At 48.8% G+C, this 24,652-nt stretch overlaps 1 protein-coding gene across 7 annotated transcripts in view; it reads left to right on the top strand.

The window, feature by feature from the left end:
- BCL2L11 (BCL2 like 11) overlaps window positions 1-24,652 on the top strand; it is a 79,237-nt gene that overhangs the window by 330 nt on the left and 54,255 nt on the right. For 2 of the 7 annotated variants that reach the window (XM_055539302.1, XM_055539299.1), the window contains exons 2-3: window positions 2,552-2,688; window positions 2,857-2,946. In XM_055539302.1, coding sequence (XP_055395277.1) covers window positions 2,565-2,688; window positions 2,857-2,946 — 214 coding nt within the window. In that variant the 5' untranslated portion in view covers window positions 2,552-2,564. Of the gene's footprint in view, window positions 1-1,381; window positions 1,586-2,551; window positions 2,947-24,652 lie in introns of those variants that run through there. The other 5 variants (XM_055539301.1, XM_055539300.1, XM_055539298.1 and 2 more) reach the window with 3 other exon arrangements.

The raw sequence follows: 24,652 nt of genomic DNA, 5'->3' as shown, positions 1-24,652 counted from the left end.
GGCGCGGGACCCAGCTCGGCGCCACCTCCAGCCCGCTTCCCGCGCACGTGCGGTTAGAGGCGCGCGTCCTCGTCCCGCGTGTTGTCCGGTGGGAGGCGGTCACCGGTGCGGGTCAAGTTCGTGCCGCAGGCAGGGGAGGGTCGTCCGTACTGAGGCTGCGAGCACTTAACGGCTCGGGCGGGGTTGCGGCGCACCGGGATCGTGAAGCCTCTCCCGGCCGACTGGCGGAGGCAGCGCGTGCGCCCCGCGCTGGCTGGGGACCTGGGGGCAGCCGCGCCGGACCAGGCTGAGCGCCCGCCCGTAAAATCTCGCCCGCCCGCCAGGTCCGACGGGCCCTGAGTAGCGGCCGCGAGATACCATCCGGTCTCGCGTCTCGGGTTTTTTGCGGGGCACAGGCCCGTTGTGAAGGATTTATGGAACAGCGACGGTGATTAAACTGACGGGACTCGGCTTTTCTTTTTACTCATTCAGGCCGAAGTTTTGGGCTGCTGCTGCGTTCGTCCTCTCTCTGGGACGTGTCTGGGGGCACTGCCCCGTCTGCGGGCGCTCTGCGGACGATGCCAGACGCAAGATCCACAAACAGCAAAAGACAAGAGGGCCTCCTCCGACCGCCGGGGGCACGCGGTGGACGAGCCGGTGGCTGTAGAACCGGCCCGGTCCGTGGGTCCCGACCCTCTTAGCGATTCGGGTGTGCTCAAGCGCCGCTCGATCCACTCGCAGTGCTGGCTGGCTGGCTGGCTGTACCGTTCCCTCGGGGGCCTGTTACTCGGGGTTGGCGTAGGTAGTGGAATGCCCGCTGGACCCCGGCGATGCCCCCATAGGCGGTGGTCGCGGTTGTGCGCGTCGGTGGCCATTTGGTGCGTGTCCCGTGGCGCATGGGGAGAAAGAGAGAGGAAGTCGGAGGAGGATGGGGGCTTCGGCTGGGGAGAGGGTGGCCTTTAGGGTGCCCACCCCAGCGGGCCTGGACTGGGGTCGGCGGCCGGGGCTGGAGTCTGGGGTCGGCCCTGCGGGTCCTGTTTTGTCTCCAGGTGACCGGCTCTTGGGGGCGGCGGGAGCTGCAGAGGCGGGCGCGGCGCCAGGACTGACCGAGGGGCGGGGCAGGGTTGGCTGGGCAGCCCCGGGCCCAGAAGCCCCGGAAACCTCCGCCGCCGCTCCCGCCGCAGTCAGGGCCCGAGCCGCGTTCGGAGGCGAGTTTGTCAACAATCGCCTCGCCTTCGGCGGCCTATTGGGCAGGCGCCGCCCCCGCCGCCGCCACCGATTGGCTGCGGCTCCGAGCGACCGCGCGAGGGCCAATTGGGAACGCGGGCACCCGGCGCCGGCGGCGCGGGGAGGTCGGCGGTGCCGGCGGCGGCGGGCGCAGTGCGCGAGGGGAGGAGCGGGAGGAGGCGGAGGATGTTCCCGGCTGCTGCGGCCGGGGCAGCGCGGGCCACAGGCGAGGCGCGCGGAGCCCTCGGCTGCCCGGCGGAGCGCGGCGGCGGCGGGCGGACGGCGATTTGCAGGCTTTGCGCTGCCCGGGGAGCTCAGAGCGCGAGTCTCGGGCTTTGTTTCCCGCGCCGCCTTCGTGTGGACTGTCGGGGGGTTCCAGGTCGGCGAAAGGCGCGGGCTGGGCGCCGCGGGGCCCGGGCTCGGACGCTACTCGGAAGGGAAGGGGCGGACATAAATTTCGGCCCAATTGCCTTAGGAAGGGAGGGTTTTGGAGATGCGGGAGCCGCGCGCCCTGATGCCGCTCAGCGTGCGGAGTTACTTGTGGATTTGGCTGGGGTCGCCAGGAGCCGGCTTGGGGGACCCTCCTCCCATTCGGAGGTGTGCACTCAACAGCGCGGGTGTACCTCGGAGAAGTTCTGTCGGGTTCGGTGTGGCGAGCTGCCCGCGCCCCCGCCCGCCCCTCACCGCGGGAGGAGGGGCGCGCGGACCAGGAGCGGGAGGGACTGCGGGCGGGCGGAGAGCCGGGGCCGAGCCGAGCCGCGCTGAGTTACAAACTCTATTGTGACGCACTTACTACGACTGACGGCCCTTGCCAAACCTTCCCCAGACTTGCTGTCCTCAGCACTTTCGGCAGAACAATGGGGCCGGAGTGGGGAACGCGGCCAGCCGCCTGCAATCGCTGCATCTGCGCCCGCTCCTGGGCTCCAGTGTTGTATCTGATCCGGGGAAATCAGAGCCCGCGGGGAGTTTCTGACTTATTCTAGTGGGCCCTGGGCAAAGAACACTTGTCAATAGATCTCAAACAAGCAGCCTCTTCTAAAACGTGTGTGTGTGTTACAGCACCGGTTCCAGGAGTAATTGACATTGTTGCTGTTTTGTTTGGTGGCAGGAATTTTAGTCCCTCTCCCCACTTCACCCCCCCAAAAATAATACCTTTATTTTTAAGGTTATTTCTATGATTTTGGAAGATCTTATGGAGAACTTCTCTATTTAGTAATGACTTTAACAATGTTAAAATATTGGGTGTTAATTCTAAGAATTTGTCATGCAGAGGTGAAAGTTTGCCCATTTAGGAATTCGTTGTAATTGTTACTTAAGATAACCCTAGTTTTAATTTTCCTTGCAGAAAAAAAGACCAAATGGCAAAGCAACCTTCCGATGTAAGTTCTGAGTGTGACAGAGAAGGTGGACAATTGCAGCCTGCCGAGAGGCCTCCTCAGCTCAGACCGGGGGCCCCCACCTCTTTACAGACAGAGCGGCAAGGTAATCCTGAAGGAGAAGGGGACCGCTGCCCCCAAGGCAGCCCACAGGGCCCGCTGGCCCCACCGGCCAGCCCTGGCCCTTTCGCTACCAGATCCCCGCTCTTCATCTTCGTGAGAAGATCCTCCTTGCTGTCTCGATCCTCCAGTGGGTATTTCTCTTTTGACACAGACAGGAGCCCGGCACCCATGAGTTGTGACAAATCCACACAGACCCCAAGCCCTCCTTGTCAGGCCTTCAACCATTATCTCAGTGCAATGGGTAAGCAATACCGGGGAGGCGACTGTGCATGCGTGGGTGCTTAAGTATCAGTGTGGAGCATTCGGAGCAGCCCCCTGTTTAGACTCCTTTTACTGATTTGTTTCATGTTCTGTTGGGAATGGAGCACATGTCAAGTAAAACATCCAACCAACATTTTAAAAAGTGTGTTGCCAAGTTTCGTGGCAGCAGTGAGTTGATGTCCATGCAACAGCCTGTTGGGGAGTACGTATCATACCCCACGGCGCCTTCGTAAAGTGTCTTAACTACGGCATGCTGTCCTCACCGTTAAGATGTACTCATTAATGACATTCCGTTTGAAAGGGACTCCACAATCAGTTATGGCAGATAGCATGATAACCTAACCAGAACTGTGGAGAAAGAGATGAGAGAAGTTAATCATTTAAAAATGATATTTTTATAAAGATGAACTAGTTCATATCTGCCTTCCCACCATAGAACCATGAAAATAGTTTGTTTTCTACTTAGATTTCTCTTTAGACTTCTTTTGTTTTCTAGGAGTTAAGGGTTTGGACATAGTACTAACAGGATTAGATGGTGGAATTTTATTTCAGGGGTTAAAGGCAGTTCTAGAGTCTGAAGGAGGAGTGGCAAGCATGATGCCCAGAAAAGTCTGGCAGTCCCTTTGGTGAGGGCCCTGACGGAGGGAAGGAGCACGCGCCAGCTTGAAGAGCATTTGCCCTTGTCCATTTGGGTGCCCCCAGGTGTAGCTGTGAGGCTGTGTGGCCTCTAGCTGGTAGGTTTTCCTATGTGAAGGGGCTTCCCTGGTGGCTCAGATGGTCAAGAATCTGCCTGCAATGCAGGAGATCCAGGTTTGATACCTGGGTGAGGAAGATCCCCTGGAGGTTTTCCTCCAGGCCAGATAGTCTGAGAATGCAGAGCTTTATGTCTGTAATCTGATTATTAAACAGTGTAACTCATTTAGAATTTTGAAAGCACAGTACAAGCCACATAAAAACATCTGTGGGCTTGATTTGACCAGTTCAGCTTCCAGCATGTGACTGAGTATATGCAGTTCTAGCCACCCTAATCAGTGGGTTGGTTCAAATCACTGTTCTTCAGTAGTGGAAAAGGTTCTTATCTTGATTAGGAGTGACCAGAATCTCACTTATCATTTATCCAGATTAGCTCTCCTGTATTGAGATATAAGTAAGTTGGCAGCATTAAGGATTAAGAAATCCAGCATAGGTTCTGTTTAAAACATAGGTGACACCATGTCAAAAGCTAATTAAAATGAAATCAGGGTAGACATGTGACTGCTGGACCACAATGACAAATCTTAGTTTTGCAAATACCACAGAGCTCTGTCTATAAAATCTTCAGTAGGATAAGCTGTGCAGGTCTGGCCCCATGTTGCAAAATTAGAAAGAACCTCAGAAGTTGGGCACACCTGGGAAGTGACCGACACATGACAGAAACACCGGCAGCTGTACATGTTGGCTGCTCATCTCCTGCCAAATGCTGAGAGTTGCTTTATTAGGACCCCTTCCTTTTGAAAGGAACTGGAAGTTTTACTATTACTGTAGTTATTGCTATTCCCAAGTTCATTTCAGCCTTAGAAGGTCTTGGTGTTTGCATATGTTTTTCTGCCCTTGAAAATGCTCTTGACTGTAGGAGCATTTATAGGTACACAATGAGTTACTAAATGAGTTAATGGGGTTTTACAGTGTACATGTTTAAACGAAAATGTGAAAAGTGTTAGTTGCTCAGTCGTGCTGACTCTTGGTGACCCCATGGACTGTAGCCCTGCCAGGCTCCTCTTTCTGTGGAGTTCTCCAGGCAAGAATACTGGAGTGAGAGCCTTTCCCTTCTCTAGGGGATCTTCCCAACCCAGGATAGAACCCAGGTTTCCTGCATTGTAGGCAGATCCTTTCCCATCTGAGCCACCAAGAAAGCTTGTGGATGTTTAAAAACCCCATGTTTTTTTTTTTTTTTTTCCTGAAGGATCCTTCAGAAGCTATTATAGTTTCCCCCTGCAGACCTTTGTATCAGTTTCTGCAGGTAGCTTAGTGCATAGAAATAGTTTCTCATTGCCTGGAATATTCCTCCTTCAACCAGGAATAGTGGGTGTGGTGGTTTTGTGTTTTTGTTTAAGTAGGGATGGGCATGAGTGCTTTTTCTGGTGATGTTTAGCAAGCTAATGATAAGGTAAGCACCGTTACTTGAGATGACAGATGTAGAGCTTTAGCGAGATCACAATCTAAATTATTAAGCAAAGTTATGGTTTTTACCTGTGAAGTATAGAATAATGGATCCCGAGGTGTAATTTTATAGTATTAACTGCATTCCCATAGGTTGGTGTGATAACTTAGAGGTTAATGCATAGGATTAAATGATAAGTTTGGAGGAGTTTGTCTGAACTTAATGCATCAAGTTTTCAGTATTAAGTTCTTGGGAGATTTATTGGGATTGGAGTGAATTACTGATGGGGGGAGGGGATTAAGATGTGAGTGTGTTAAAGAATAAAACTTGGATCTTTCGTAGTCTGTAACTTTTTTTCCTGGCTATTCTTAAAATACTTCAGTGCCTGGGGACCACTTCAACATGATGAGTTGATCAACTTGTGTTCTCAGCATGGCCATGCATAGTACTCCTTGCTCAGCCATACCCATTAAGATGTTCAATGAGGCTTTTGATAATTTGTCACAAAGTACATTTTTCACAAAGAGGTCATTATGACTGATTTCAACCAGCGGCAGCACAAATGGGAGGTTAGAAAGAGGTCCTTCCTTAGGGCTTCCTTTGGCCACAGAACAGCTTTCTGCTGAGTGACTCGGGGTGGAGAGCGTGTATGTTGCGGTTTTGTCCTGAGAAAGTAAAGTCTTGTCTAGGGTATACAACAGATGTTTGAGCTATAAATGTCTTTCCGTTGTCGTCTTCGTCCTCAATTTTTCTGAAGATACGTTCAAAAAATATTTGTAAGAGAGACAGTTTTTTCATTTTTACCAAATTTTATTCTCTTTACCCCCTGGGAGGATTGACTTGGCTGCTGCTGCTGCTAAGTCGCTTCAGTCGTGTCCGACTCTGTGCGACCCCATAGACAGCCGCCCACCAGGCTCCCCCGTCCCTGGGATTCTCCAGGCAAGAACACTGGAGTGGATTGCCATTTCCTCCTCCAATGCATGAAAGTGAAAAGTGAAAGTGAAGTCTCTCAGTTGTGTCCGACTCTTAGCGACTCCATGGCCTGCAGCCTATCAGGCTCCTCCATCCATGGGATTTTCCAGGCAAGAGTACTGGAGTGGGGTGCCATCGCCTTCTAATGCTATCTTAAATTAGTGAGCTGTGTATTCTCATCAGAATCACCAACAGAGGTGTTGATTTGCAGAGTGCCTTTTCTGGAGAGTGTGCTTATGCCATGGATGTGTTTTATTCAGATGTGCACTAAATTCTGTACAAGTTCATGCTTTGAAGATGAAGTCGAAGCAGTTGCAAATCAGAGCTCAGAAAGGTTGAGTATAGGTGAATGCTAGTTATTAACAGCTCCCATACTTTTTTTGGTAAATGTTATGCTTATTCCTGGCACATTAGAATCCACTGGTGGGAGTTAATTGAGTTGTTCTTCAAGTCCATCCCTCAGCATCTTGTGCCTGCGATGCTTAATAGCTGGTAACTGGCTCCTCTTTTAAACTATGAGCTCTCAGAGTGGGGACATGACATCCTGAAGGTCCTGATGAGATCTGGAGAGGAGGAGGAGGTGCTTAGAGGATGTTCAGAGTCATTCAAGCTTTGCCTTTCCATAGAGCTGACCAGGGACAAATAAGGTTTCCCAAAAAGTTTTTGCAGGAAGATGACCTTGCCCACCCCTGTCAAAAAATAGATTTTGTTATTTAGATCCAGCTGTCAGGTGTGTTGTGTAGGAGTGATGGGTACGGTGGCGGGAGCACGGGCCCAGTGGGGAAGCCGCCCGGGAGCATCGAGCCGTTGCCATGGGACTAGTGCAGGCTGAGAGGTCAGTCAGTGTCCGCGAGTGCTGGGGTTTGTAGGTTTAGCATCTGAGAAAGAAAGTAAAATGCCTCAGTCTTTTTTGTATGAATTGTTTGCTGAGATATTTTGAATATATGGGTTAAATATATGGGTTAAATTATATATTTTTTTATCTTAATAAACACAAAATATACTGTCTTCACTGTTTCTGAGAATATTCTATAGTCATGTTGCATGTCTTCACATTGCTGTGTAACCAGTTCTTAGAGCTTTCTCATCATGCACAACTGAAATTTGGTAGCCGTTAAAGATGCGTACTCCTTGGAAGAAAAAGTTAAGACCAACCTAGATAGCATATTGAAAAGCAGAGACATTACTTTGCCAACAAAGGTCCGTCTAGTCAAGGCTATGGTTTTTCCTGTAGTCATGTATGGATGGGAGAGTTGGACTGTGAAGAAGGCTGAGCGCCAAAGAATTGATGCTTTTGAACTGTGGTGTTGGAGAAGACTCTTGAGAGTCCGTTGGACTGCAAGGAGATCCAACCAGTCCATTCTGAAGGAGATCAGCCCTGGGATTTCTTTGGAAGGAATGATGCTAAAGCTGAAACTCCAGTACTTTGGCCACCTCACTCGAAGAGTTGACTCACTGGAAAAGACTCTGATGCTGGGAGGGATTGGGGGCAGGAGGAGAAGGGGACGACAGAGGATGAGATGGCTGGATGGCATCACTGACTCGATGGACGTGAGTCTGAGTGAACTCCAGGAGTTGGTGAAGGACAGGGAGGCCTGGTGTGCTGTGATTCATGGGGTCGCAAAGAGTCAGATATGACTGAGCGACTGAACTGAAAGCACCTCCCCGTTTCTCTCCCACCCAGCTCTTGGCAGCCACCATTCTACCTTCCGTGTGACTTTGATGACTCTAATTAGGTACCTCATGTGAGTGGAGTTACACAGTACTTGACTTTTTCTGACTGGCTTATCTCATTTAGCATAATGTCCTGAGGAGTCATCCACATTGTAATCCATGAAGCAGATTTCCTTCCTTTTTAAGGCTGAATCAGATTCCATTGTATGTATAAACCACATTTTCTTTATCCATTCACTTGTTGGTGATCATTGGGTTGCTTTCATCTCTTTGCTGTTGTGAATGATACTGCTGTGAACGTGGATGTGCATATTTCTGTTTGAGGTCTTTCTTTCCATTCTTTCAGATACGTACCCCAAAGTGGGATAGCTGGGTCCTACAGTAGATCTATTTTTAGTTTTTTAAGGAACCTCCATACTGTTTTCCACAGCGGCTGCCCTGATTGACATTCCCACCATCAGTATTCCTTTCCTCTACATCCTCAACTAGCATTTGTTATCTTTTTTTGATAATAGCCATTTTAACAGGAGTCAGGTGATAACTCCTTGTGGTTTAGATCCACAGCTCCCTAATGGTTAGTCACGTTGAGCATCTTTTCATATGTTTTTTGGGCATTAAGTATTTTTTGATATTAATCTTACCAGTTTGTTTTTACTTCTTTAAGTGGGACTACGAGAAAAAAGTCAGATTAGGTCTGTGGCTAGCATTCTGCTCTAACAGAATGGGTTGGGATGGGTTGGCCTTGCAGATGAGGAAGCTGGACCCAGCTTGGTGCTTCAGCAGCCAGACCTGACTCTTCCTCTCAAAGCACCTCATTTCCATGGAACTTATCCCTTTGGTTACTTCTGTTGACTTAGATGAGTGAAAGTAATCACCGTAATCTTGTAAGCATCTTAAACATCAAATGAGCTTTGTACGATCTACTCTCCGGGCAAATGTAAATATCGGTTTTGTTTCACCTCTTTAAACTCTGTGGTACATGCAGGTTTTGAGAAGGTGGAAGGTGGAGTGATTTGATTCCTTGGGCACCGTAAGTCTGCCCACAAATCCTGATGATAGTCTTCTTTGCTGAAGACTTGGTTCTGGCCTCCAAACCCCAAGGTCTCTCGTTTGGACACCAAGAGAAACAGGTGGTTTGTATTACTATGTTCTGTGTCGGGGCAGAAAGTGAAGACAGAGAGGGAACAGCTTCTTCACTGGTTCCTAACAACTTCAGTAAGTTATAGCTTTCTAGACATTTTAAAGTTACATCTATTAAAAAAAAAAACAACAAAATCTTTGAGGTAAAAATAGATGGACACGCAGTTGTAAGAAATAACAGAGGGCCTGGGTGTCCTTTACCCAGCTCACCACAGTGGCAGCGTCTTGTTTAAATAGCACGGTGACTTCCTGGTGGCTCAGACAGGAAAGAATCTGCCTGCAGTACAGGAGACGTGGGTTTGATCCTTTGGTCGGGAAGATCCCCTGGAGAAGGAAATAGCAACCCACTCCAGCATTCTTGCCTGGGGGATTCCATGGACAGAGGAGTCTGGCGGGCTACAGTCCATGGGGTCGCAAAGAGTGTGACACGGCTGAGGAGCTTACACAGCCACAGCGTCATGGCCAGCACGCGATGTTTCAGAACCCCACTGCCTTATGTAAATTTCAGCAGTTTCTCATGGACTCCGTTTGTGTGCCTGGGAGCCTGTTCCCTGCCATTTTATCAGATGTGTAGGTTTGTGTGACCCCCAGGGCGGTCAGGATCCAGAAGAATTCCATCCCTCGGTTTCTCTTGCACATTTTTATGGTCACAGCCACCCCCCTCCTGCTCCCTAACCCCAACAGCCATGAATCTGCGTGGCATGTCTGTACTTCTGTCCTTTTAAGTGTGCTGTCAAAATAGAGTCACACCGTCAGTGGCTTTCTGCACTTGGCTCTTTTCACTCAGCGTGAAGCCGTTGAGGCCCATCCAGGATGCTGTGGGTATCGCATGTGCCTCCGCCTCCCTGTTGGCCTGTGGAAGGGCACTGGGTTGTTGGCAGGGTTCTGGCAGGGACCTGGCATAGCTGGAACTTGGGGGCATTTGCCAGCTCTCACTGGACATCACACTTTGCCCTCTGGTATGTCTTTGGGCAGCTTTCAGTTGAAGGCCATGGGCACCGGCCTTCATTTTTAAGTCGCTGCCTTGCTGTCAGACTGGCCACTGCCTGACACGTGCATGGTGACAGCTTATTGCAGTACTAGGGATACTGAATGTTTTTTCACGTCTATTTGTCTGTCTGCCCCCCTGTGAGATGGCCATTCGCCAAGACAACAGAACGTTCCTGTACAGGTTTTTGTGTGAACGTGAGTCTTCATCATTTCTCTGGGGTAAATGTCCAGAAATGCAATCTCTGGGTCAGATGGTAGTTTAGTTTGTTTTAAGAAACTGCCAGTTTGCCAGAGTGTGCAAATTTCCAAAATTGTTTTAGTCTCAGTCCTGGTTATAACTTATAGAAAACTATAAGTTACTAATATCAGGAATGAAATGGGCTATCACAACAGATCGTGCATCCAAATACTTGTATTTTCTTATTTTTTAATCTTTATCAGTCTTTCTATAGTTTGTCCGTTTTTTTTGTTTTTTTTTTAAACCAGCCTTTTGTTTCATTTACTTTTCTCTATTATTTTCCTGTCTTCAACCCTGTTGTTTTATCGTTCTGCTGTGTACTTTGTTTTGTTTTTTCTGATTTCTTGAGGGTAGGAACTTAGGGTAGCAGTCCCTTTCCTCTTTTCTGCTACAAAAGTTTAGTGTCATAAATGTCTCTTCTTCCCTGCTTTAACTGCATCCCACATATTTTCATATATTGTTTTCATTTTCATTGACTTCTGTGTTACTCCCTTGACCCTCTGACCCTAGACTATTTAGACGTGTGTTGTTTCATTTCCAGGTGCTTGAAGATTGTCTTGTCTTTCTGATATTTTCTTGTATGATTCCAATATGGTCAGAGAACGTACTCTGAATGAGTTCGGTTCCTTTAAATTTTTTGGGGTTTGTTTTATGGGTCAAGATACGGTCTGTTTGGGGAATGGTCCACGGGTGCTTGTGGGTTGGGGCATTTGTCTCCTGCTGTTGGATGGCCGTCATTATGCATCTGTCCATTCGCTCTTACCAGCTGCTTGTGCTGTTGGTTCCTCTGTATCCTTTCCGAGTTTCTGTCCAGTTGTTCTGTCAGCTCCTCAGAGTACAGTGTTGAAGTTCCCAGCTATAGCGGTGGGTCTGTCTATTTCTCCTCTCATATCTGTCAGACTTTCTTCCATATGCTGCAAGGCACTGTTAGGTGTGTGCACATTTTGAATTATGTCTTCCTATTAGAGTGCTCCTTTTATCGTTGCTGTGACGTCTACTTTATCAGATATTAATACAGCCACCCCTGCTTTTTGTAAAAGATATTAGCAGTGTTTGTATTTGCAGTGAGGTTTTTTGGTATGCAGTGTGTCTTTAGCTGATGCTGTGTTTCTACCACATTCAGTCGGTCTTCTCAGCTGTGCACTAGGACCGTTTGCGTTTAAGGTCGCTGCTGCTGTTAGAGCTTAAGTCTGCCAGCTTACTGTCTCTGTTTCCTCTGTTCGTGTTTTGTGTTTCTTTTTTTCAATCTTACTAAGAATTATTTGAACACTTTTTACAATTCCATCTTGGTTTTTTTTGTAGTCTTTTTACACATACTGCTCTGTGCTTAGTCGCTTAAGTCATGTCTGACTCTTTGTGACCCATGGACTGTAGCCCACCAGGCTCCTCTGTCCATGGGATTTTTTAGGCAAGAACACTGGAGTCAGTTGCTCCTTCCTCCTCCAGGGGATCTTCCTGACCCAGAAATTGAACCCCAGTCTCCTGCGTGCAGGTGCTTCTTAACCGCTCAGCCATCAGGGAAGCCATTGTGTTTGCTCTGGGGTTACGCTGTACATGCATAACTTGCAACTTATTATCATCTGCCACTCTCAGTGATACCACTGTTTTATGACTTCAGCTCAGCATAGGTACCTTACTTCTTCCTTTTAGGTCCCTTTATCCTGCCCTGTTTTTTATTTTATTCTATTATTTCTTTAAATTTTTTCAATTTATTTCTGGGTTTTAGTTGCAGCATGTGGTACTTTCTGCTGAGGTGCACAGGCTTCTCTAGTTGTGATACACAAGCTTCAGATCACATGAGGTCCATAGTTGTGGTGTGTGGGCTTAATTGCCCCACAGCATATGAGATCTTAGTTCCCTGACTAGGGATCGAACCCATGTCCCCTGCATTGGAAGGCAGATTGATAACCACTGGACCACCAGGGAAGTCTCTGCCCTGATTTTTAAATGTCTTAAAAATATTCTTCCATGTACACTGAGTACTATGCCAGATGACACTATTATTATTATTATTTTTGCTTTGACCATCAAATATAACTTAAGAAACTCCTGAAAAATTGACCACTTTATTATATGTACCTCCATTTTTTTCCCTTCCTAATGTTCTTTCCTTTCTGAAGTCCCAAGACTGTTATCATTTCCTTCCTATTTAGAGGCGTTCTTTTATCATTCTTCAATGACAGGCCTGCTAGCAACAATCATTAGTTCTCTTTCATCTGAGAATCTATTTCCCCTCCACCCCAGAGGATATCTTTACTGGATATAGAATTTGTGGTTGATGGCTGTTGGGTTTTTTTTTTTTTTTTTTAGTGCTTGAAAAACATGTCATTTCCTCCTGACATTTCTCCTGTCATTTCTCACTTGTAGGTGAGAAATCCTTTGTCACTCGAGTTGTTTTCCTATAAGTGTTGTGTCGTTTCTGTCTGGCTATTTCTGGGGGTTTTCCTTGTGTTTAGCTTCTAGAAATGTAATGTGGCTTGGATTTTTTATCTCTTTTGAGATTCACTCAGCTTCTTAAATCTGTGATTTGATGTTTTGTGCCAAGTTTGGGAATTTTTAGCCGTTACGTTTCTGGATGTTTTCCCAGTCCCTTCCTGCCTCTTTAGGGACTCCTGTAGGAGAGTACTAGTGTTGTGTTGGGGTCTCACAGGTCCCTGAGATGCTGTTCATTTTTCATCACGTACCCTCTCTCCCCTGATGAAGTTCTGTTGATCAGCTTCTTGTCAGCCAGTTCTCTGATCTGTCACTTCCACTCTTGCTGTTGGTCCTGTCCAGTGGTTTCTTACTCTAAATGTATGTTTCAGTTCTAAGCTTTTGCCTGCTCCTGCCAGGGCTAGGGGAGTGGACGTTCGGATCCCTTCCCAGTTCCCAGTGCAGCAGGGCGCTGACTGCGGCTTCACGGAGCCCCCCTGGGGGCGGATGCTCCCCCGGCCCTGCCGATTCGAGGAGGGGAAGAGGTGGTGGGCTGACTGGCAGGCCTGTTTCTGCAGGAGGGGGGGCCAAGGCTCAGCTCCTCTCTGCTCCCTGTTGACACCAGTGTGGGGCTGCAGGGGGGGCGAACGCCAGCCCTGCCTCCCATCCTGGTTCCGCCTTCATGCTGGGTGGCTGTGGAGGCCTGGAGACCCACCGGGTCCTGCTGACTCTTCAGGCTGGGATGGGGGGCCAGTGGGTTTCCTGCTGCCTCCTTCAGTCTTACTGCTGCCAGGGGCCGGGCAGGTTCAGCTTCCCGCCAGCCCTCCCCCTGCCACAGGTAAGGGTGACTCGCTCTGACTCATTCTGTCTCATTGCTCATCAGCGTTAGGCAGAGGTGGGGCTGGGCCCACTGATAACATGCGTGTGCGTGTGCGTGCATGTGTGTGTGTGTGTGTGTGTGTGCTCACGCGCACATGTGCAGTGGTGGCTCACCCAGCCTGTTACCGCTTCCATGCTGCTTAGCCAGGGTGGCGAGTCAGCGAACTGTAGGCGACGGTGAGGACAGAGTAGCCTGGCGGGCTACAGTCCACGGGGTCACAAAGGGTGGGACACGACTTAGCGACTAAACAACAACGGGGTCAGCTCTCCACGAGGCCCCCAGGGTGGGACCGTAGCATCTTCTGTTTCCACTGGGCAGAACCTGGGAGGCCAGCTCCCCACCTAACCTGCCGCACCACCTGGATGGTTGCAGAGCACGGAGCACTCCTGCTGGGTGGGGGGTGGGTGGCATGCAGTGCTCAGCTGCAGTAGGGTGGGCATAGCTAAGAGACTTTCCTCTGGGGGAGCCCCATCCCCCATCCTCAGGCTGAAGCAGACAGGCTCTCCTTACTGTGTTTTCTCTCCGCCTGTTGGAGATTGCATTGCAGGTGCCCGCGGTGCTGTGGCTGGGGGTGTGGAGGGTAATCGGAGGATCCAGGAGAGTCACCCCCATGTCATTCCTCAAACCCCATGGTCCCCAGGGAGCCCACTCTCATGTCCCTCTCAGCCCTCTGTGCTTGTTTTATTAATTTTATTTGTGTGTTTCTTTTTGGCTGTGATGAGTCTTCGCTGCTGCACAGGCCCTTTCTCTACGTGCGGCGAGTGGCGGCTGCTCTTGGTTGCAGTGTGTGGGTTGCTTGTTGCTTTGGCTTCTCTAATTGCAGAGAACAGGCTCCAGGCTGAGAGCGCTTCGGTGGTTGTAACTGATGCCGGGCTCTAGAGCACAGGCCCGTTAGTTGTGGCGCGTGGGCTTAGTTGCTGCACAGCATGAGGCCTCTTCCCACACCAGGGGTCAAACTGCTGTCTCCTGCATCGGCAGGTGGATACTTTACTACTGAGCCACCAGGGAAGACCGTATGCTTGCTTGTTAAAATCCAGAGATTTTAGTTGTGAAAAAGGAAGACCTTGGAGAACAGGGAGACCCCACCTTCGTGGAACTAGAAATCTTTATTTTCTTTTCACCCAGTGCTCACAATTGATATTGACTGGCTCTGGTTGCAAAGTACTGGGTTGGCCAAAAAGTTCACTCAGGTTTTTCCGTAACATCTTAATGGAAAAACCCAAACTAATTTTTTGGCCAACCCAGTATTACTACGTTTGAGAAATCGTGTCTTTCACCCTTTATTTTTACTCTGTATGGGATAACAGGCTTTTCGTGTCAGAAGAGATTGAACAGTAATCCTTGACGTGTTTTTCAGATACTAACTGCAGTGTTCAGTCTTGTAATCCCTCTGGTAGCGTACCCTCAGCGGGTACACACCAGGCCCCCCTCATACGCAGTGCCTGAAAATTTACGGGTAACTCAAGTTTGGCAGCACGTGCTGCAGAGGAACTTCTCATTAAGGAAAATGGTAAGTCGTGTAGTTCTTGGAATGATTGGACTCTACTGTAAAGCAGGAAGAAGATCAATCATCCATTGATTTGTCTTAGTTAATATTTAGGACCTTGGCAGTGTTAGATTTCTAGATCTACATATGCACATGATTGCCAGCTGAATGCTAGACCATCTGACACAGTGTTTCCTGACCTACTTTTCAAACCAATGATTCAGAGCACTTGTCCGGTGCCCGAGTGTCCACACACTCCTGGTCTGTGGTCGCCCCCCCTGTTGTGGGCAGGACTCCCCATGGACCCTCACTGCCCATACCAGAGTCCAGCGGTGTTTGTTTTTCCTTTGTTGGGTCAGCCTCAGCCTCGACATACTCCTCCCGAGACAGACTCCCAGCCGCCTTCACCCTGCTGTCGCTGGCCTCGGGTCGTTCTGCTCAGTCAGAGCCAGGACCTGGGCCAGGGCACGTGACCTCAGGCTGCTTTCCTGGTCTGTGGAGTTCTTGTGGACACAAAGCAAATGTCTGTCCTTAGAGACCTGTGCTGTGCCGTGCCGGGCACTGGGCTGTGAGTCCTGTGTCACCCACCTGCCTGCAGACGCTGCTCAGTGGGCACAGAAGAGGGCCTGACAGTCCTTCCTTTCACAGGAAATGCTGGCAGAAACGTATGTGCAGAGGGTTCATCACGGCATTTTTTACACCAACCGGAAAACTATGGGCAGTGCTGATGGTATAGGAAAACCTCTACGTTACTACACATCCCTGGGCTGTGATTGTGAAGCTGTCTTCATAAAGATGTTAACAAGAACACTCACGTGGAAAGCGCTCCGGCGTAATGTTAAGCTTTACGAGGTTACCGAGTTCGTGGTGACACCCTAGTGTTGGCAGTTTGTGCTGCTGTAACAAAAACTCCATAGACTGGGCGGCTGTGATAATAAACATTTGTCTCCAAGTTCTGCAAGCTGGAAGTCTGAGGTCCAGGTGTTGGCATGGTCAGGCTCTGATGACCCTCTTCCAGGCTTGTAGGTGGCCTGTGTCACAAGGTGGGACGACAGGAAGCTAACTCCTTGACCCCTTCTCTTAAGGGCACGAACTGCACTCACGAAGACTCCACCCTCATGACCTGATAACCCCGTAAAGGCCCCACCTCCATGTACATCACACTGGAGATGAATTTTATGGGCAACGTGAACATGTACCCCATAGCACGTGATTTTGTGTTCAAGCAATTTACAAGCATAACAAAAAGAAGAAAAATACATCAAACTGTTAATAGTGAAAATTTATGTATTCAACTCACAGGTGGTCTTAACCTTCTTACCTGTTTTTTTGTTTTCTTTTTTGGTATTTGAAAAATCATCATGACTACCATTTATAATATAATTAATGCATAATGTATATATTTAAAATTTGAGGGGGGATTTCCCTGGCAACCCAGTAGTTAAGACTTTGCCTTCCAATGTGGGGGTGGGGGAAGGGTGGTCTGCGGGTTTGATAAGATCCCACATGCCTCAGGGCAAAAAAAACACAGCATAAAACAGAAGTAGTAATATAACAGATTCATTAAAGACTTTTAAAATGGCTCATATCCAAAAAAAAAAAAATCTTAAAAACTTTTTTTTTTTTAATTTTAATCTTCATTTTTGGCATCTTGGCCAGCAGCTTGTAACTATGGCATGTGTAATTCAGCATTAACTTGTATGACTTAGTATTAACAGCCACACCCCTTATGTTGGTAAAGATTTCACCCAGGTGAGATGAAGCTTTTGGCCCATCACCACAAGTACTCCAGGTGGACGTTAGCCTCCTAATGTTCCCTTTGGGGGTCTCCCTTTTATTTTAGCAAAGTGAGTGTGTGCATGCTCAGTTGCTTCAGTCGTGTCCGACTCTTTGTGACCCCCATGGACTCTAGCCCACCAGGCTCCTCTGTCCATGGGATTTTCCAGGCAAGAATACACGAGTGGATTGCCATGCCCTTCACCAGGGGATCTTCCCAACCCAGGGATCAAACCTAGGTCTCCTGCATTGGCAAGCAGATTCTTTACCTCTGGTGCCACCTGAGTCATTGTGTAAGAGCTCCGGCTGGCAGGGTTGTCGTTGATTGGGCACCTGTGGGTGGTACTGCCTTCCTGTCTCAGGGTTGCACATGGGTCTGGAGTGGGGTCTGAGTGGTACCCGGCTGCTCTCAGCCCCACGAGTAACCTGGGCAGATCTGTTTGTCTCTTAGAGCTTCGATTTCCTCATCGATCAGACGGAGACAGAAGTTCTCACCTCCCGAGAGCTGAGGGCTTTTGTATGAGCTCCTGGGCAGAGAGCAGCTGGCAGGGACTTGGTCACTGTTTTCCTTGCTCAGTGACTGTCGAGGCTCCAGCAGGTCCCTGAGCATGACAGAATGAAACATTCCTTCCTGCTTTCCGTGGAAAGGAGCTGTCATTTCAGGACTTTAGGAAACCCACAGGGAAGTCAGTTCATCTGGAAATGAGCTGTAATTCTAACCCTGCCAGGCCCCAGAACAAACAAGCAAAAAAGGAAAGAAAGTCTTTTCTAGGAAGTGGCCTGGGAGGGCAAGAGAGGTCCAAATCACCCTTGACCTGCCCATGAACCTGCACATCACCCTGAGAAGAACCTTGGCAGATGTTTGGACCATGGAGAAACGTCTGGACACCCCCCCTGCGCTGGCTCTGTTGGAACCAGGTCCGTGTCAGGGACACCTGAGAGGGATGGCCTATTGGGTTAGGCAGAAACTTGACTGTAGCTCAAGACGTGTATTTGGAGAAAGAAAGATCTGCACGCTTAAGACAGGCTTGAACTGCTTTTTCCTGCAGTTAGAAGTTATTGCAATTTTTTTCAAAATAAGAGGTATTTTGCTCACTGTTTTAACGTTAGCAGTAGTCATTGGCTGAATAGAATTGTGGTGCTATTGGTAGAGAACCTGCCTGCCAGTGCAGGAGATGTGAGACACTTGGGTTCCTTCCAGGTTCAGGAAGCCTGTCTGTGAAAGTCATTACCTGCCAAGGGACAGAGAGCAGCAGGGCTAACACACGTGCACCCAGGCACATGCACACACATGATCGTTAGTGTGTTGGGACCAGTTCATGGCAATGGAGGAAATGAAATACGCTCATTGGAGAGAGAACCCAGCCACTGGCCTGCTTATCTCAGGAGAGGTGAAGCCTGTGGTGGGTGCCCCCTGGTCTGTACTTGGGGCTCACCAGCTGGTGCCAGTGGTAAAGAATACATCTGCCAGTGCAGGAGACTTAAGAGATGTGGGTTCAGTCCCTGGGTCAGGAATATCTCCTGGAGTAGGAAATGGCAACCCACCGTAGTGGTTTTGCCTAGAGAATCCTGTGGACAGAGGAGCCTGGTGGGCTACAGTCCACGGGGCCCCACAGAGTCAGGCACGACTGAAGTGACTCAGTGCACACACATGAATAGAATTGAGAATTTTAAAACAGCTTTTTTTTCCTTTTCCCTGTGCACATTCTGCTTCTTGGCCATCGTTAAATTTTGGTTTTTCCTTCTGAGTGAATGAATCATGAACCCTTGAGAACTTTTTTTTGCACGCTGTGAGCTGACCGGTTCCTGGGAGGACAGGTTGAAGCCCAGTGTGTGAGAGGCTAGGCCTTCGTGGTTTTAAGTATTTGCTTAGAGTGAGTTGGTATCCCCGGCGTCCTCTGGTAGCCCTACATTCACTTTGCATTTCCTCTGTTTGCAACCCTGGATCAGATCCCGGTGGTTCACGAGTGTTTCAGCAGCGGTGAGCCGACCGGCTCCTAAGAAGGGCTGCCTGGCCACGTGTGCCCGCAGGCTGATGGGGAGGGCTGCCGGTGGCCCTGTCTTGTCCTGGAGCCAGAGCTTTGAACCGGCTCCCTGCACAGGATGTGATGCTTCCTTTAGTTTGGGCTTTGCAGCCCTTCCTTAGGCGTGAAAATGGTTTTGGAGCTAAAATTTCTTTTAAAAAAAAAAAGAAAGAAATGAACCATTTCAGTCCAAGAGAGGGTGTATGGTAAAAATTAAAATTGGTTCGACATGATGCTGCTCAGCTGAGTTGCTCTGGGGACTTTTTTCCCCAGAAATAAGTCCTGTTCCTAGACCACAGCATGCGTCCCACTCCAGTTCCTAAAACATTATGATGTAAGCAATTTACCTGAGACTTATCACAGCAACTTGCTTGTGTGGTAGGGTCCTGTTTTTCTCTTGCAGATGTGTGTCTTGGAGGGGCCAGGGGGCGGTGTATGGGATGAGCCACACTTGACAACCTTAGTTTAGGTGAGTTTTCTGTGGAATAAGTGCTGGGGAAGAGACTAAAGGTTTCTTGTTTATTGTCTGGTTTTTCATCCTTTGAGAAATTTCTTAATGCAGGGTAGCCTGGAAGTGAATTCTGAATCTATGCTGTCTTGTAAATGTTTGAATTTAGACCTCTGGGCGTGTGTAGTTGCTCATTTGTGTCTGACTCCTTGTTGACCCCATGGACTGTAGCCCACCAAGCTCCTCTGTCCATGGGATTCTCCAGGCAAAAATGCTAGAATGGGTAGCCATGTCCTCCTCCAGGGGATCTTCCTGATCTCGGAATCAAACCTGCCGCTTCTGCATTGCAAGCGGATTCTTTACTGCTGAGCCACCAGGGAAGCCTACAGTGAGTGTAAATCCTGCTAAACTGGTCAAAACAACTCGCCAGCCTAAGGAAATGTGGTGATATGTAGCACAAGCACATATGCTTGTCAATTTAAAAAGAATTCGCTGATACTTAAAGCGGTGGATGACTGTCTGAGATTCCCTCTCTTCTGTTGTGTGGATTCTGTCACTGGAAGCCTGTGAAGCTTAGAGCTGGGTTCCCTCTGTAAGGGAAGCCTGATTACACAACAAGCATGCTTCGTGTTCTCCCAGGTCCTTATTTCTAACAGTTGGTAGGAAGGGAGTGTTGGAGTGGACACTTCCCGAAGGTGACCCAGGCAGTCTCGATCCTTCCTCTGCTGTTGTGCAGTCCCCGGGGCAGGTCTCTCCACCTGGCTGGGGACCTGTGTCCTGGAATGGGAGGATGTCGCAGCCAGTCTGCAGTGGTCAGAGGAGCACTGCAGGGAGTTAGTTGGTGGAGGCATGCTGCACTGAACTGGAGTGACCCTGTTTAATCGGCGTCGCACATTGGGATTCTAAACTTGTGCTAAGTCACTTCAGTCCTGTCTGACTCTTTGCAACCCCATGGACTGTAGCCTGCCGGGCTTTGTCCGTCAGATTCACCAGGCAAGAATACTGGAGTAGGTTGCCATTTCCTCCTTCTGGGGGATTTTCCTGACCCAGGGATCAAACCTGCGTCTCTGTGTCTCCTGCATTGGAAGGCAAGTTATTCACCACTAGCACCACCTCTGGAGAAGGCCATGGCACCCCACTCCAGCACTCTTGCCTGGAAAATCCCATAGACAGAGGAGCCTGGTGGGCCGCAGTCCATGGGGTCGCTAAGAGTCGGACAAGACTCAGCGACTTCACTTGCACTTTTCACTTTCCTGCATTGGAGAAGGCAGTGGCAACCCACTCCAGTGTTCTTGCCTGGAGAATCCCAGGGACAGGGGAGCCTCGTGGGCTGCCGTCTATGGGGTCGCACAGAGTCGGACACGACTGAAGCGACTTAGCAGCAGCAGCAGCACCACCTCAGATGCCCAGGGGCAGCCCGACTACTGCACCCAGGATCTGAGCCCACAAAATGGTAGAGCAGTGATCAGCCTCCATTCTTGTCCTGCATGGGGACATGCCACAGCCATTGACAGGACATTTTTGTGATTTGCAGAGGAGGCCTTAGGATCACAGCCTCAGCCCCGGGGAATTGCCTTGTCATGTAGAGGTTAGGTGGTGCCTTCAGTGGGGTTGGTACAGGCTGGTCAGTGGATGAAGGAACTTGGGCTCCAGCCATCTTTCTGATGGGCTACTCACCACACCAATCAAATTCTCTGCTCACTTGAGCCTTTTGGTTTTCTTATTTTTTACTCAGGGTTCAGTTCTTACAGTGTTTCTTTTTGTCATGGGATTTTCTATAAAAAGGGCTTTTCTGGTGGCTCATATGGTAAAGAATCTGCCTGCAATGCAGGAAACCTGGGTTTGATCCCTGGGTTGGGAAGATCCCCTGGAGAAGGGAATGGCAACCCACTATAGTACTCTTGCCTGGAGAATTCCATGGACAGAGGAGCCTGGCAGGCTACAGTCCCTGGGGTCACAGAGTCGGATAGGACTGAGTGACTAACGCTTTTCTACAAAAGGCTTTGGGGCTGTGTTCGCTTGTGTCCCTTGGAGGGATTCCTCCCCACCCCAACCCCCGCGTTCAGCATCAACGTGTCTTCTAGACACAGGAGCTTTGTGGATTTTCTAGGGGAGCGGAATCAGACAGCCCAACTGAGACAGACATGTGTTTTGAGGCCAAATACTTAAACCATCAAATGTCCAAACACAACGATTCCATCCTTGTGATTATGCAAAACAGTGTCTGGAATTGAGGTGTGATGTTTTCTCTCTCGATACAATGTGGGATAAGAAGAGGCAGCTGGCTCTTGTGAATTTGTTTTAAGTGGGAAGCTTTCATTATACCTCATCCTTCAAGTGTGTTATCAGTCACCATATATCTGCATCAACAGCTAAGCGCTTCACTTAGCACATGGCCTTGATAAACTTTAAGTGCATAAATAAAATTACAGGGTTTTACAGGTCTTAATTGGAAAGCTGTTTCGGATGCAGCTTTTCAGGATTCTGTTTTGGCCCCTTTGCCTGGGTCTCCACTGTTATTAAGACAAAACGCTATGATGCTTAAGACCTTCATGTGAACTGAGGAGAAGAGATTTTCGTCACCTGTTTCCTGCCGCCAGCATTAAATTTCATAGAGGAAGCCACACACGCTCTCTAGTCAGAAATTTTTTATATTCGTAGTGTAAATTCTCATTTCCTCCCCCAGATCTGATGATGGGCCAGGAACCCAGGTTATCGAAAGCTAGTAACCTCAAAATTTTTAACACTTTATTTCTAAGGAAAGGTCTTAAGTGAATTAACATGTAGAATTGTATGTTTACTTGTCAAGGGTCTTCAAAAAGCATTTCTCTTTTCATAGTTTTGCTGGAGTAAGTGGTGAAATAAATTTTGTGGATAGGAAGTTGTCTCTGCTGTCAGTGGAAGGCACATAGCTTGGACTATATTTATTTGGGGGGTTATTTTTGTTTTTCAAAAGAAGACTGCATAGTCAAGTCCTCCATGATCTTCTGGAAGGAATCTTCTCGTTGTTCAGTTGCTAAGTAGTATCTGACTTAGCGACCCCAAGGACTGCAGCACGCCAGGCTTCCCTGTCCTTCACTGTCTCCCGGAGTTTGCTCAGACTCATGTCCATTGAGTTGATGATGCTATCCAACCATCTCATCCGCTGTTGTCCCCTTCTCCTCCTGCCTTCAATCTTTCCCAGCATCAGGGTCTTTTCCGATGAGTCAGCTCTCCACATCAGGTGGCCAAAGTATTGGAGCTTCAGCATCAGTCCTTTCATTGAGTATTCAGGGTTGATTTCCTTTAGGACTGACTGGAAAGAATTGTAAGACTGTAGAAATAAGAGATGCAGCAGTCCCGGGGACAGTGGGGCTAGGCGCACATAGGGAAAGCGAGCAACAGTCCTGTCCTGTGTCTCCCTGCACCCATCCAGACCTAGTGAGACCATGGACACACACTGCTCAGAGCAGCATGTTTTGGGGAACAGATGGAGCAGGACCAGAGTGGAGCACCTTGCCACGAAAGGAACGTGGAAGGATCCGACTCAGGACCACATGTGGGGCACATGGTAGCAGCTTCATGATTAAAAGGCGGGGTGATGACTGAGAGGGATTATCTTTGTAGCCCCAGGGGACAGAGTCTAGATTTGGGTTGGGATTAGAAGGGAACGCTCCGGTTCCCAGAAGGGAGAACTCTGTAGCCCCCAGTGCCCGTCAGCAGGACTGCAGTGCCTTAGGAAAAGCCGTGCACCTGTGCCATGCCAGGCTGCCAGGCATTGCGGTGCAGGAAGCTTCTGCCACGCCCCTACCTGCTGGCTCCTCCTGTGACTCAGAGTTAGCTGGGTATGTCCTTGGACGTAGACATAAAAACTCAAAATCTGGGTTTGCTTCTGGCATGTCACTGGCTTCTGGAAAAATGTGGATTGTAGGGAACAGCTCGGGTGATATGGGGAGCTAGGTCATTAGAGGTTGAATAGTTAGTAAGAAGGCATAGCATTCATCCTAATGCTTTTAAATTCATAGTTTGTTGTACGAAACAAGGTAACTGTCACAGGGGAAAGATAGAAACACTGGTTTCCAGCCTCATAGCCTTGGCTTTCTGGCAGTTTGTACACGGTCAGACTGGAAATGGATCGAAGCAGCTTATTTTGATTTTCTTACTCACAGTCACGTAAAAGCAGTGGGCAACACATACTGGCTGCAGCTCGTGAGTTTTCTGTTTGTTTTTTGATCCCAGCAGCTGTCTATAAAGCATCATCCTGAATTCATGCAACTGCTTAGAGGTTCACCTACATGTGTGCCAGGGAGAAACAGGTGTGAAAACCTGACGCGTAGTGATGCTGTGTTCCATTGCTTTATTTCAGTTCCCTTTCATTTTCATCCAGTGGCTCAGTGGAATTGATAAAGGATTCTCAAAAAATAAAATGATGCAGTTGGGAAATAATAGATCCAGAGAGAGGTGTGTGTCTGTGGATAATTGGGCTCTGGCTCATTTGCTTTGTGAGAACCGTCAGAGCGGAAGGTGACTTCTGGCAGCATTACGGCAGCTGAACTGTCAGGGCAGCAGCCCTTCTACCCTGTGGCTGGGAATTCAGAAGCATCTGAGACGGCTCAGTCCCTCAGGTGGGTTTCCAGTGGAAATGGTGGCCGGATGGCTAGTGACTTCCTCATCTTCCTCATCAACTGTGGATAAATCTTCGTTAATAAAGGTATTTCCGAAGATACCCCCCTAAGTCAGGAGACTGTTGCGTTGAATAAACATCCCAGAATTTTTACTTCCCCAACTGGATAGTCTTAAGGGGCCACATGCAGAATCAGTGCTTCCTCTCAGCATTTTTGGAGCGTTTGTTTCAGAATTGGTTTAGCCCTGGTGTCAAAGCCTACAAAATGGTTCTTTATGGCTTTTGGTTCAGCCCTTGAACGCCAGGAGGAGGGACTTTCTTTCCACTCTTTCTTACTGCTCCACAGTCCCTGGTAAATAGGAGGCAAAATGAGCTTTTACTTGCCTGAGTACATGCTGTGGTATGTTTAAAATAAAAAATCATTTCTTCAAAGTCATATATTCAGCGTCTCTTCAAGAAAGAGAAATCCTTTCTCAGCTCTGAGTTGGAAATTGATTCAGAGCTCGGTTCACATTGATTAGTTGAAAATCTGATCTCAATTCTACCCCAGTGCTTACAGTTCACGGAACATCTGAGAACAGTGTAGAGTGCGTGTTCCTGTGGGGTTTTTTGGTTTCCAGTTCTGCACTTGAAGCTCCAATAGTGACATGCTGCTGGCCCAGGGATGTGAGAGCGTCCTGTCCCCAAGGACGACCAGAGCGGTGTGCGCGCAGGTACACCCTGTGCTCCCCTAGCCCCGCCTCCGGATGCTCGCAGCCCCCTGGTTGGGTGTGGAAGGATGGCCGTGAACGTCAGGCTGGGACCTCGGTGCCTTTGAACACCTGCCATTCCGAGCAGTGGGGTAGAAGTGGTTGGGCATTCAGGAAAAATCAGGTTTGGCTTGACTGATGTCAAGCTCATTAC

Source organism: Bubalus kerabau, chromosome 11, assembly GCF_029407905.1.
Source record: "Bubalus kerabau isolate K-KA32 ecotype Philippines breed swamp buffalo chromosome 11, PCC_UOA_SB_1v2, whole genome shotgun sequence".
Classification (NCBI taxonomy): Eukaryota; Metazoa; Chordata; class Mammalia; order Artiodactyla; family Bovidae; genus Bubalus; species Bubalus kerabau.
The sequence above is the reverse complement of the archived record's forward strand: the minus strand, read 5'-3'. Positions and strand labels throughout refer to the sequence as shown.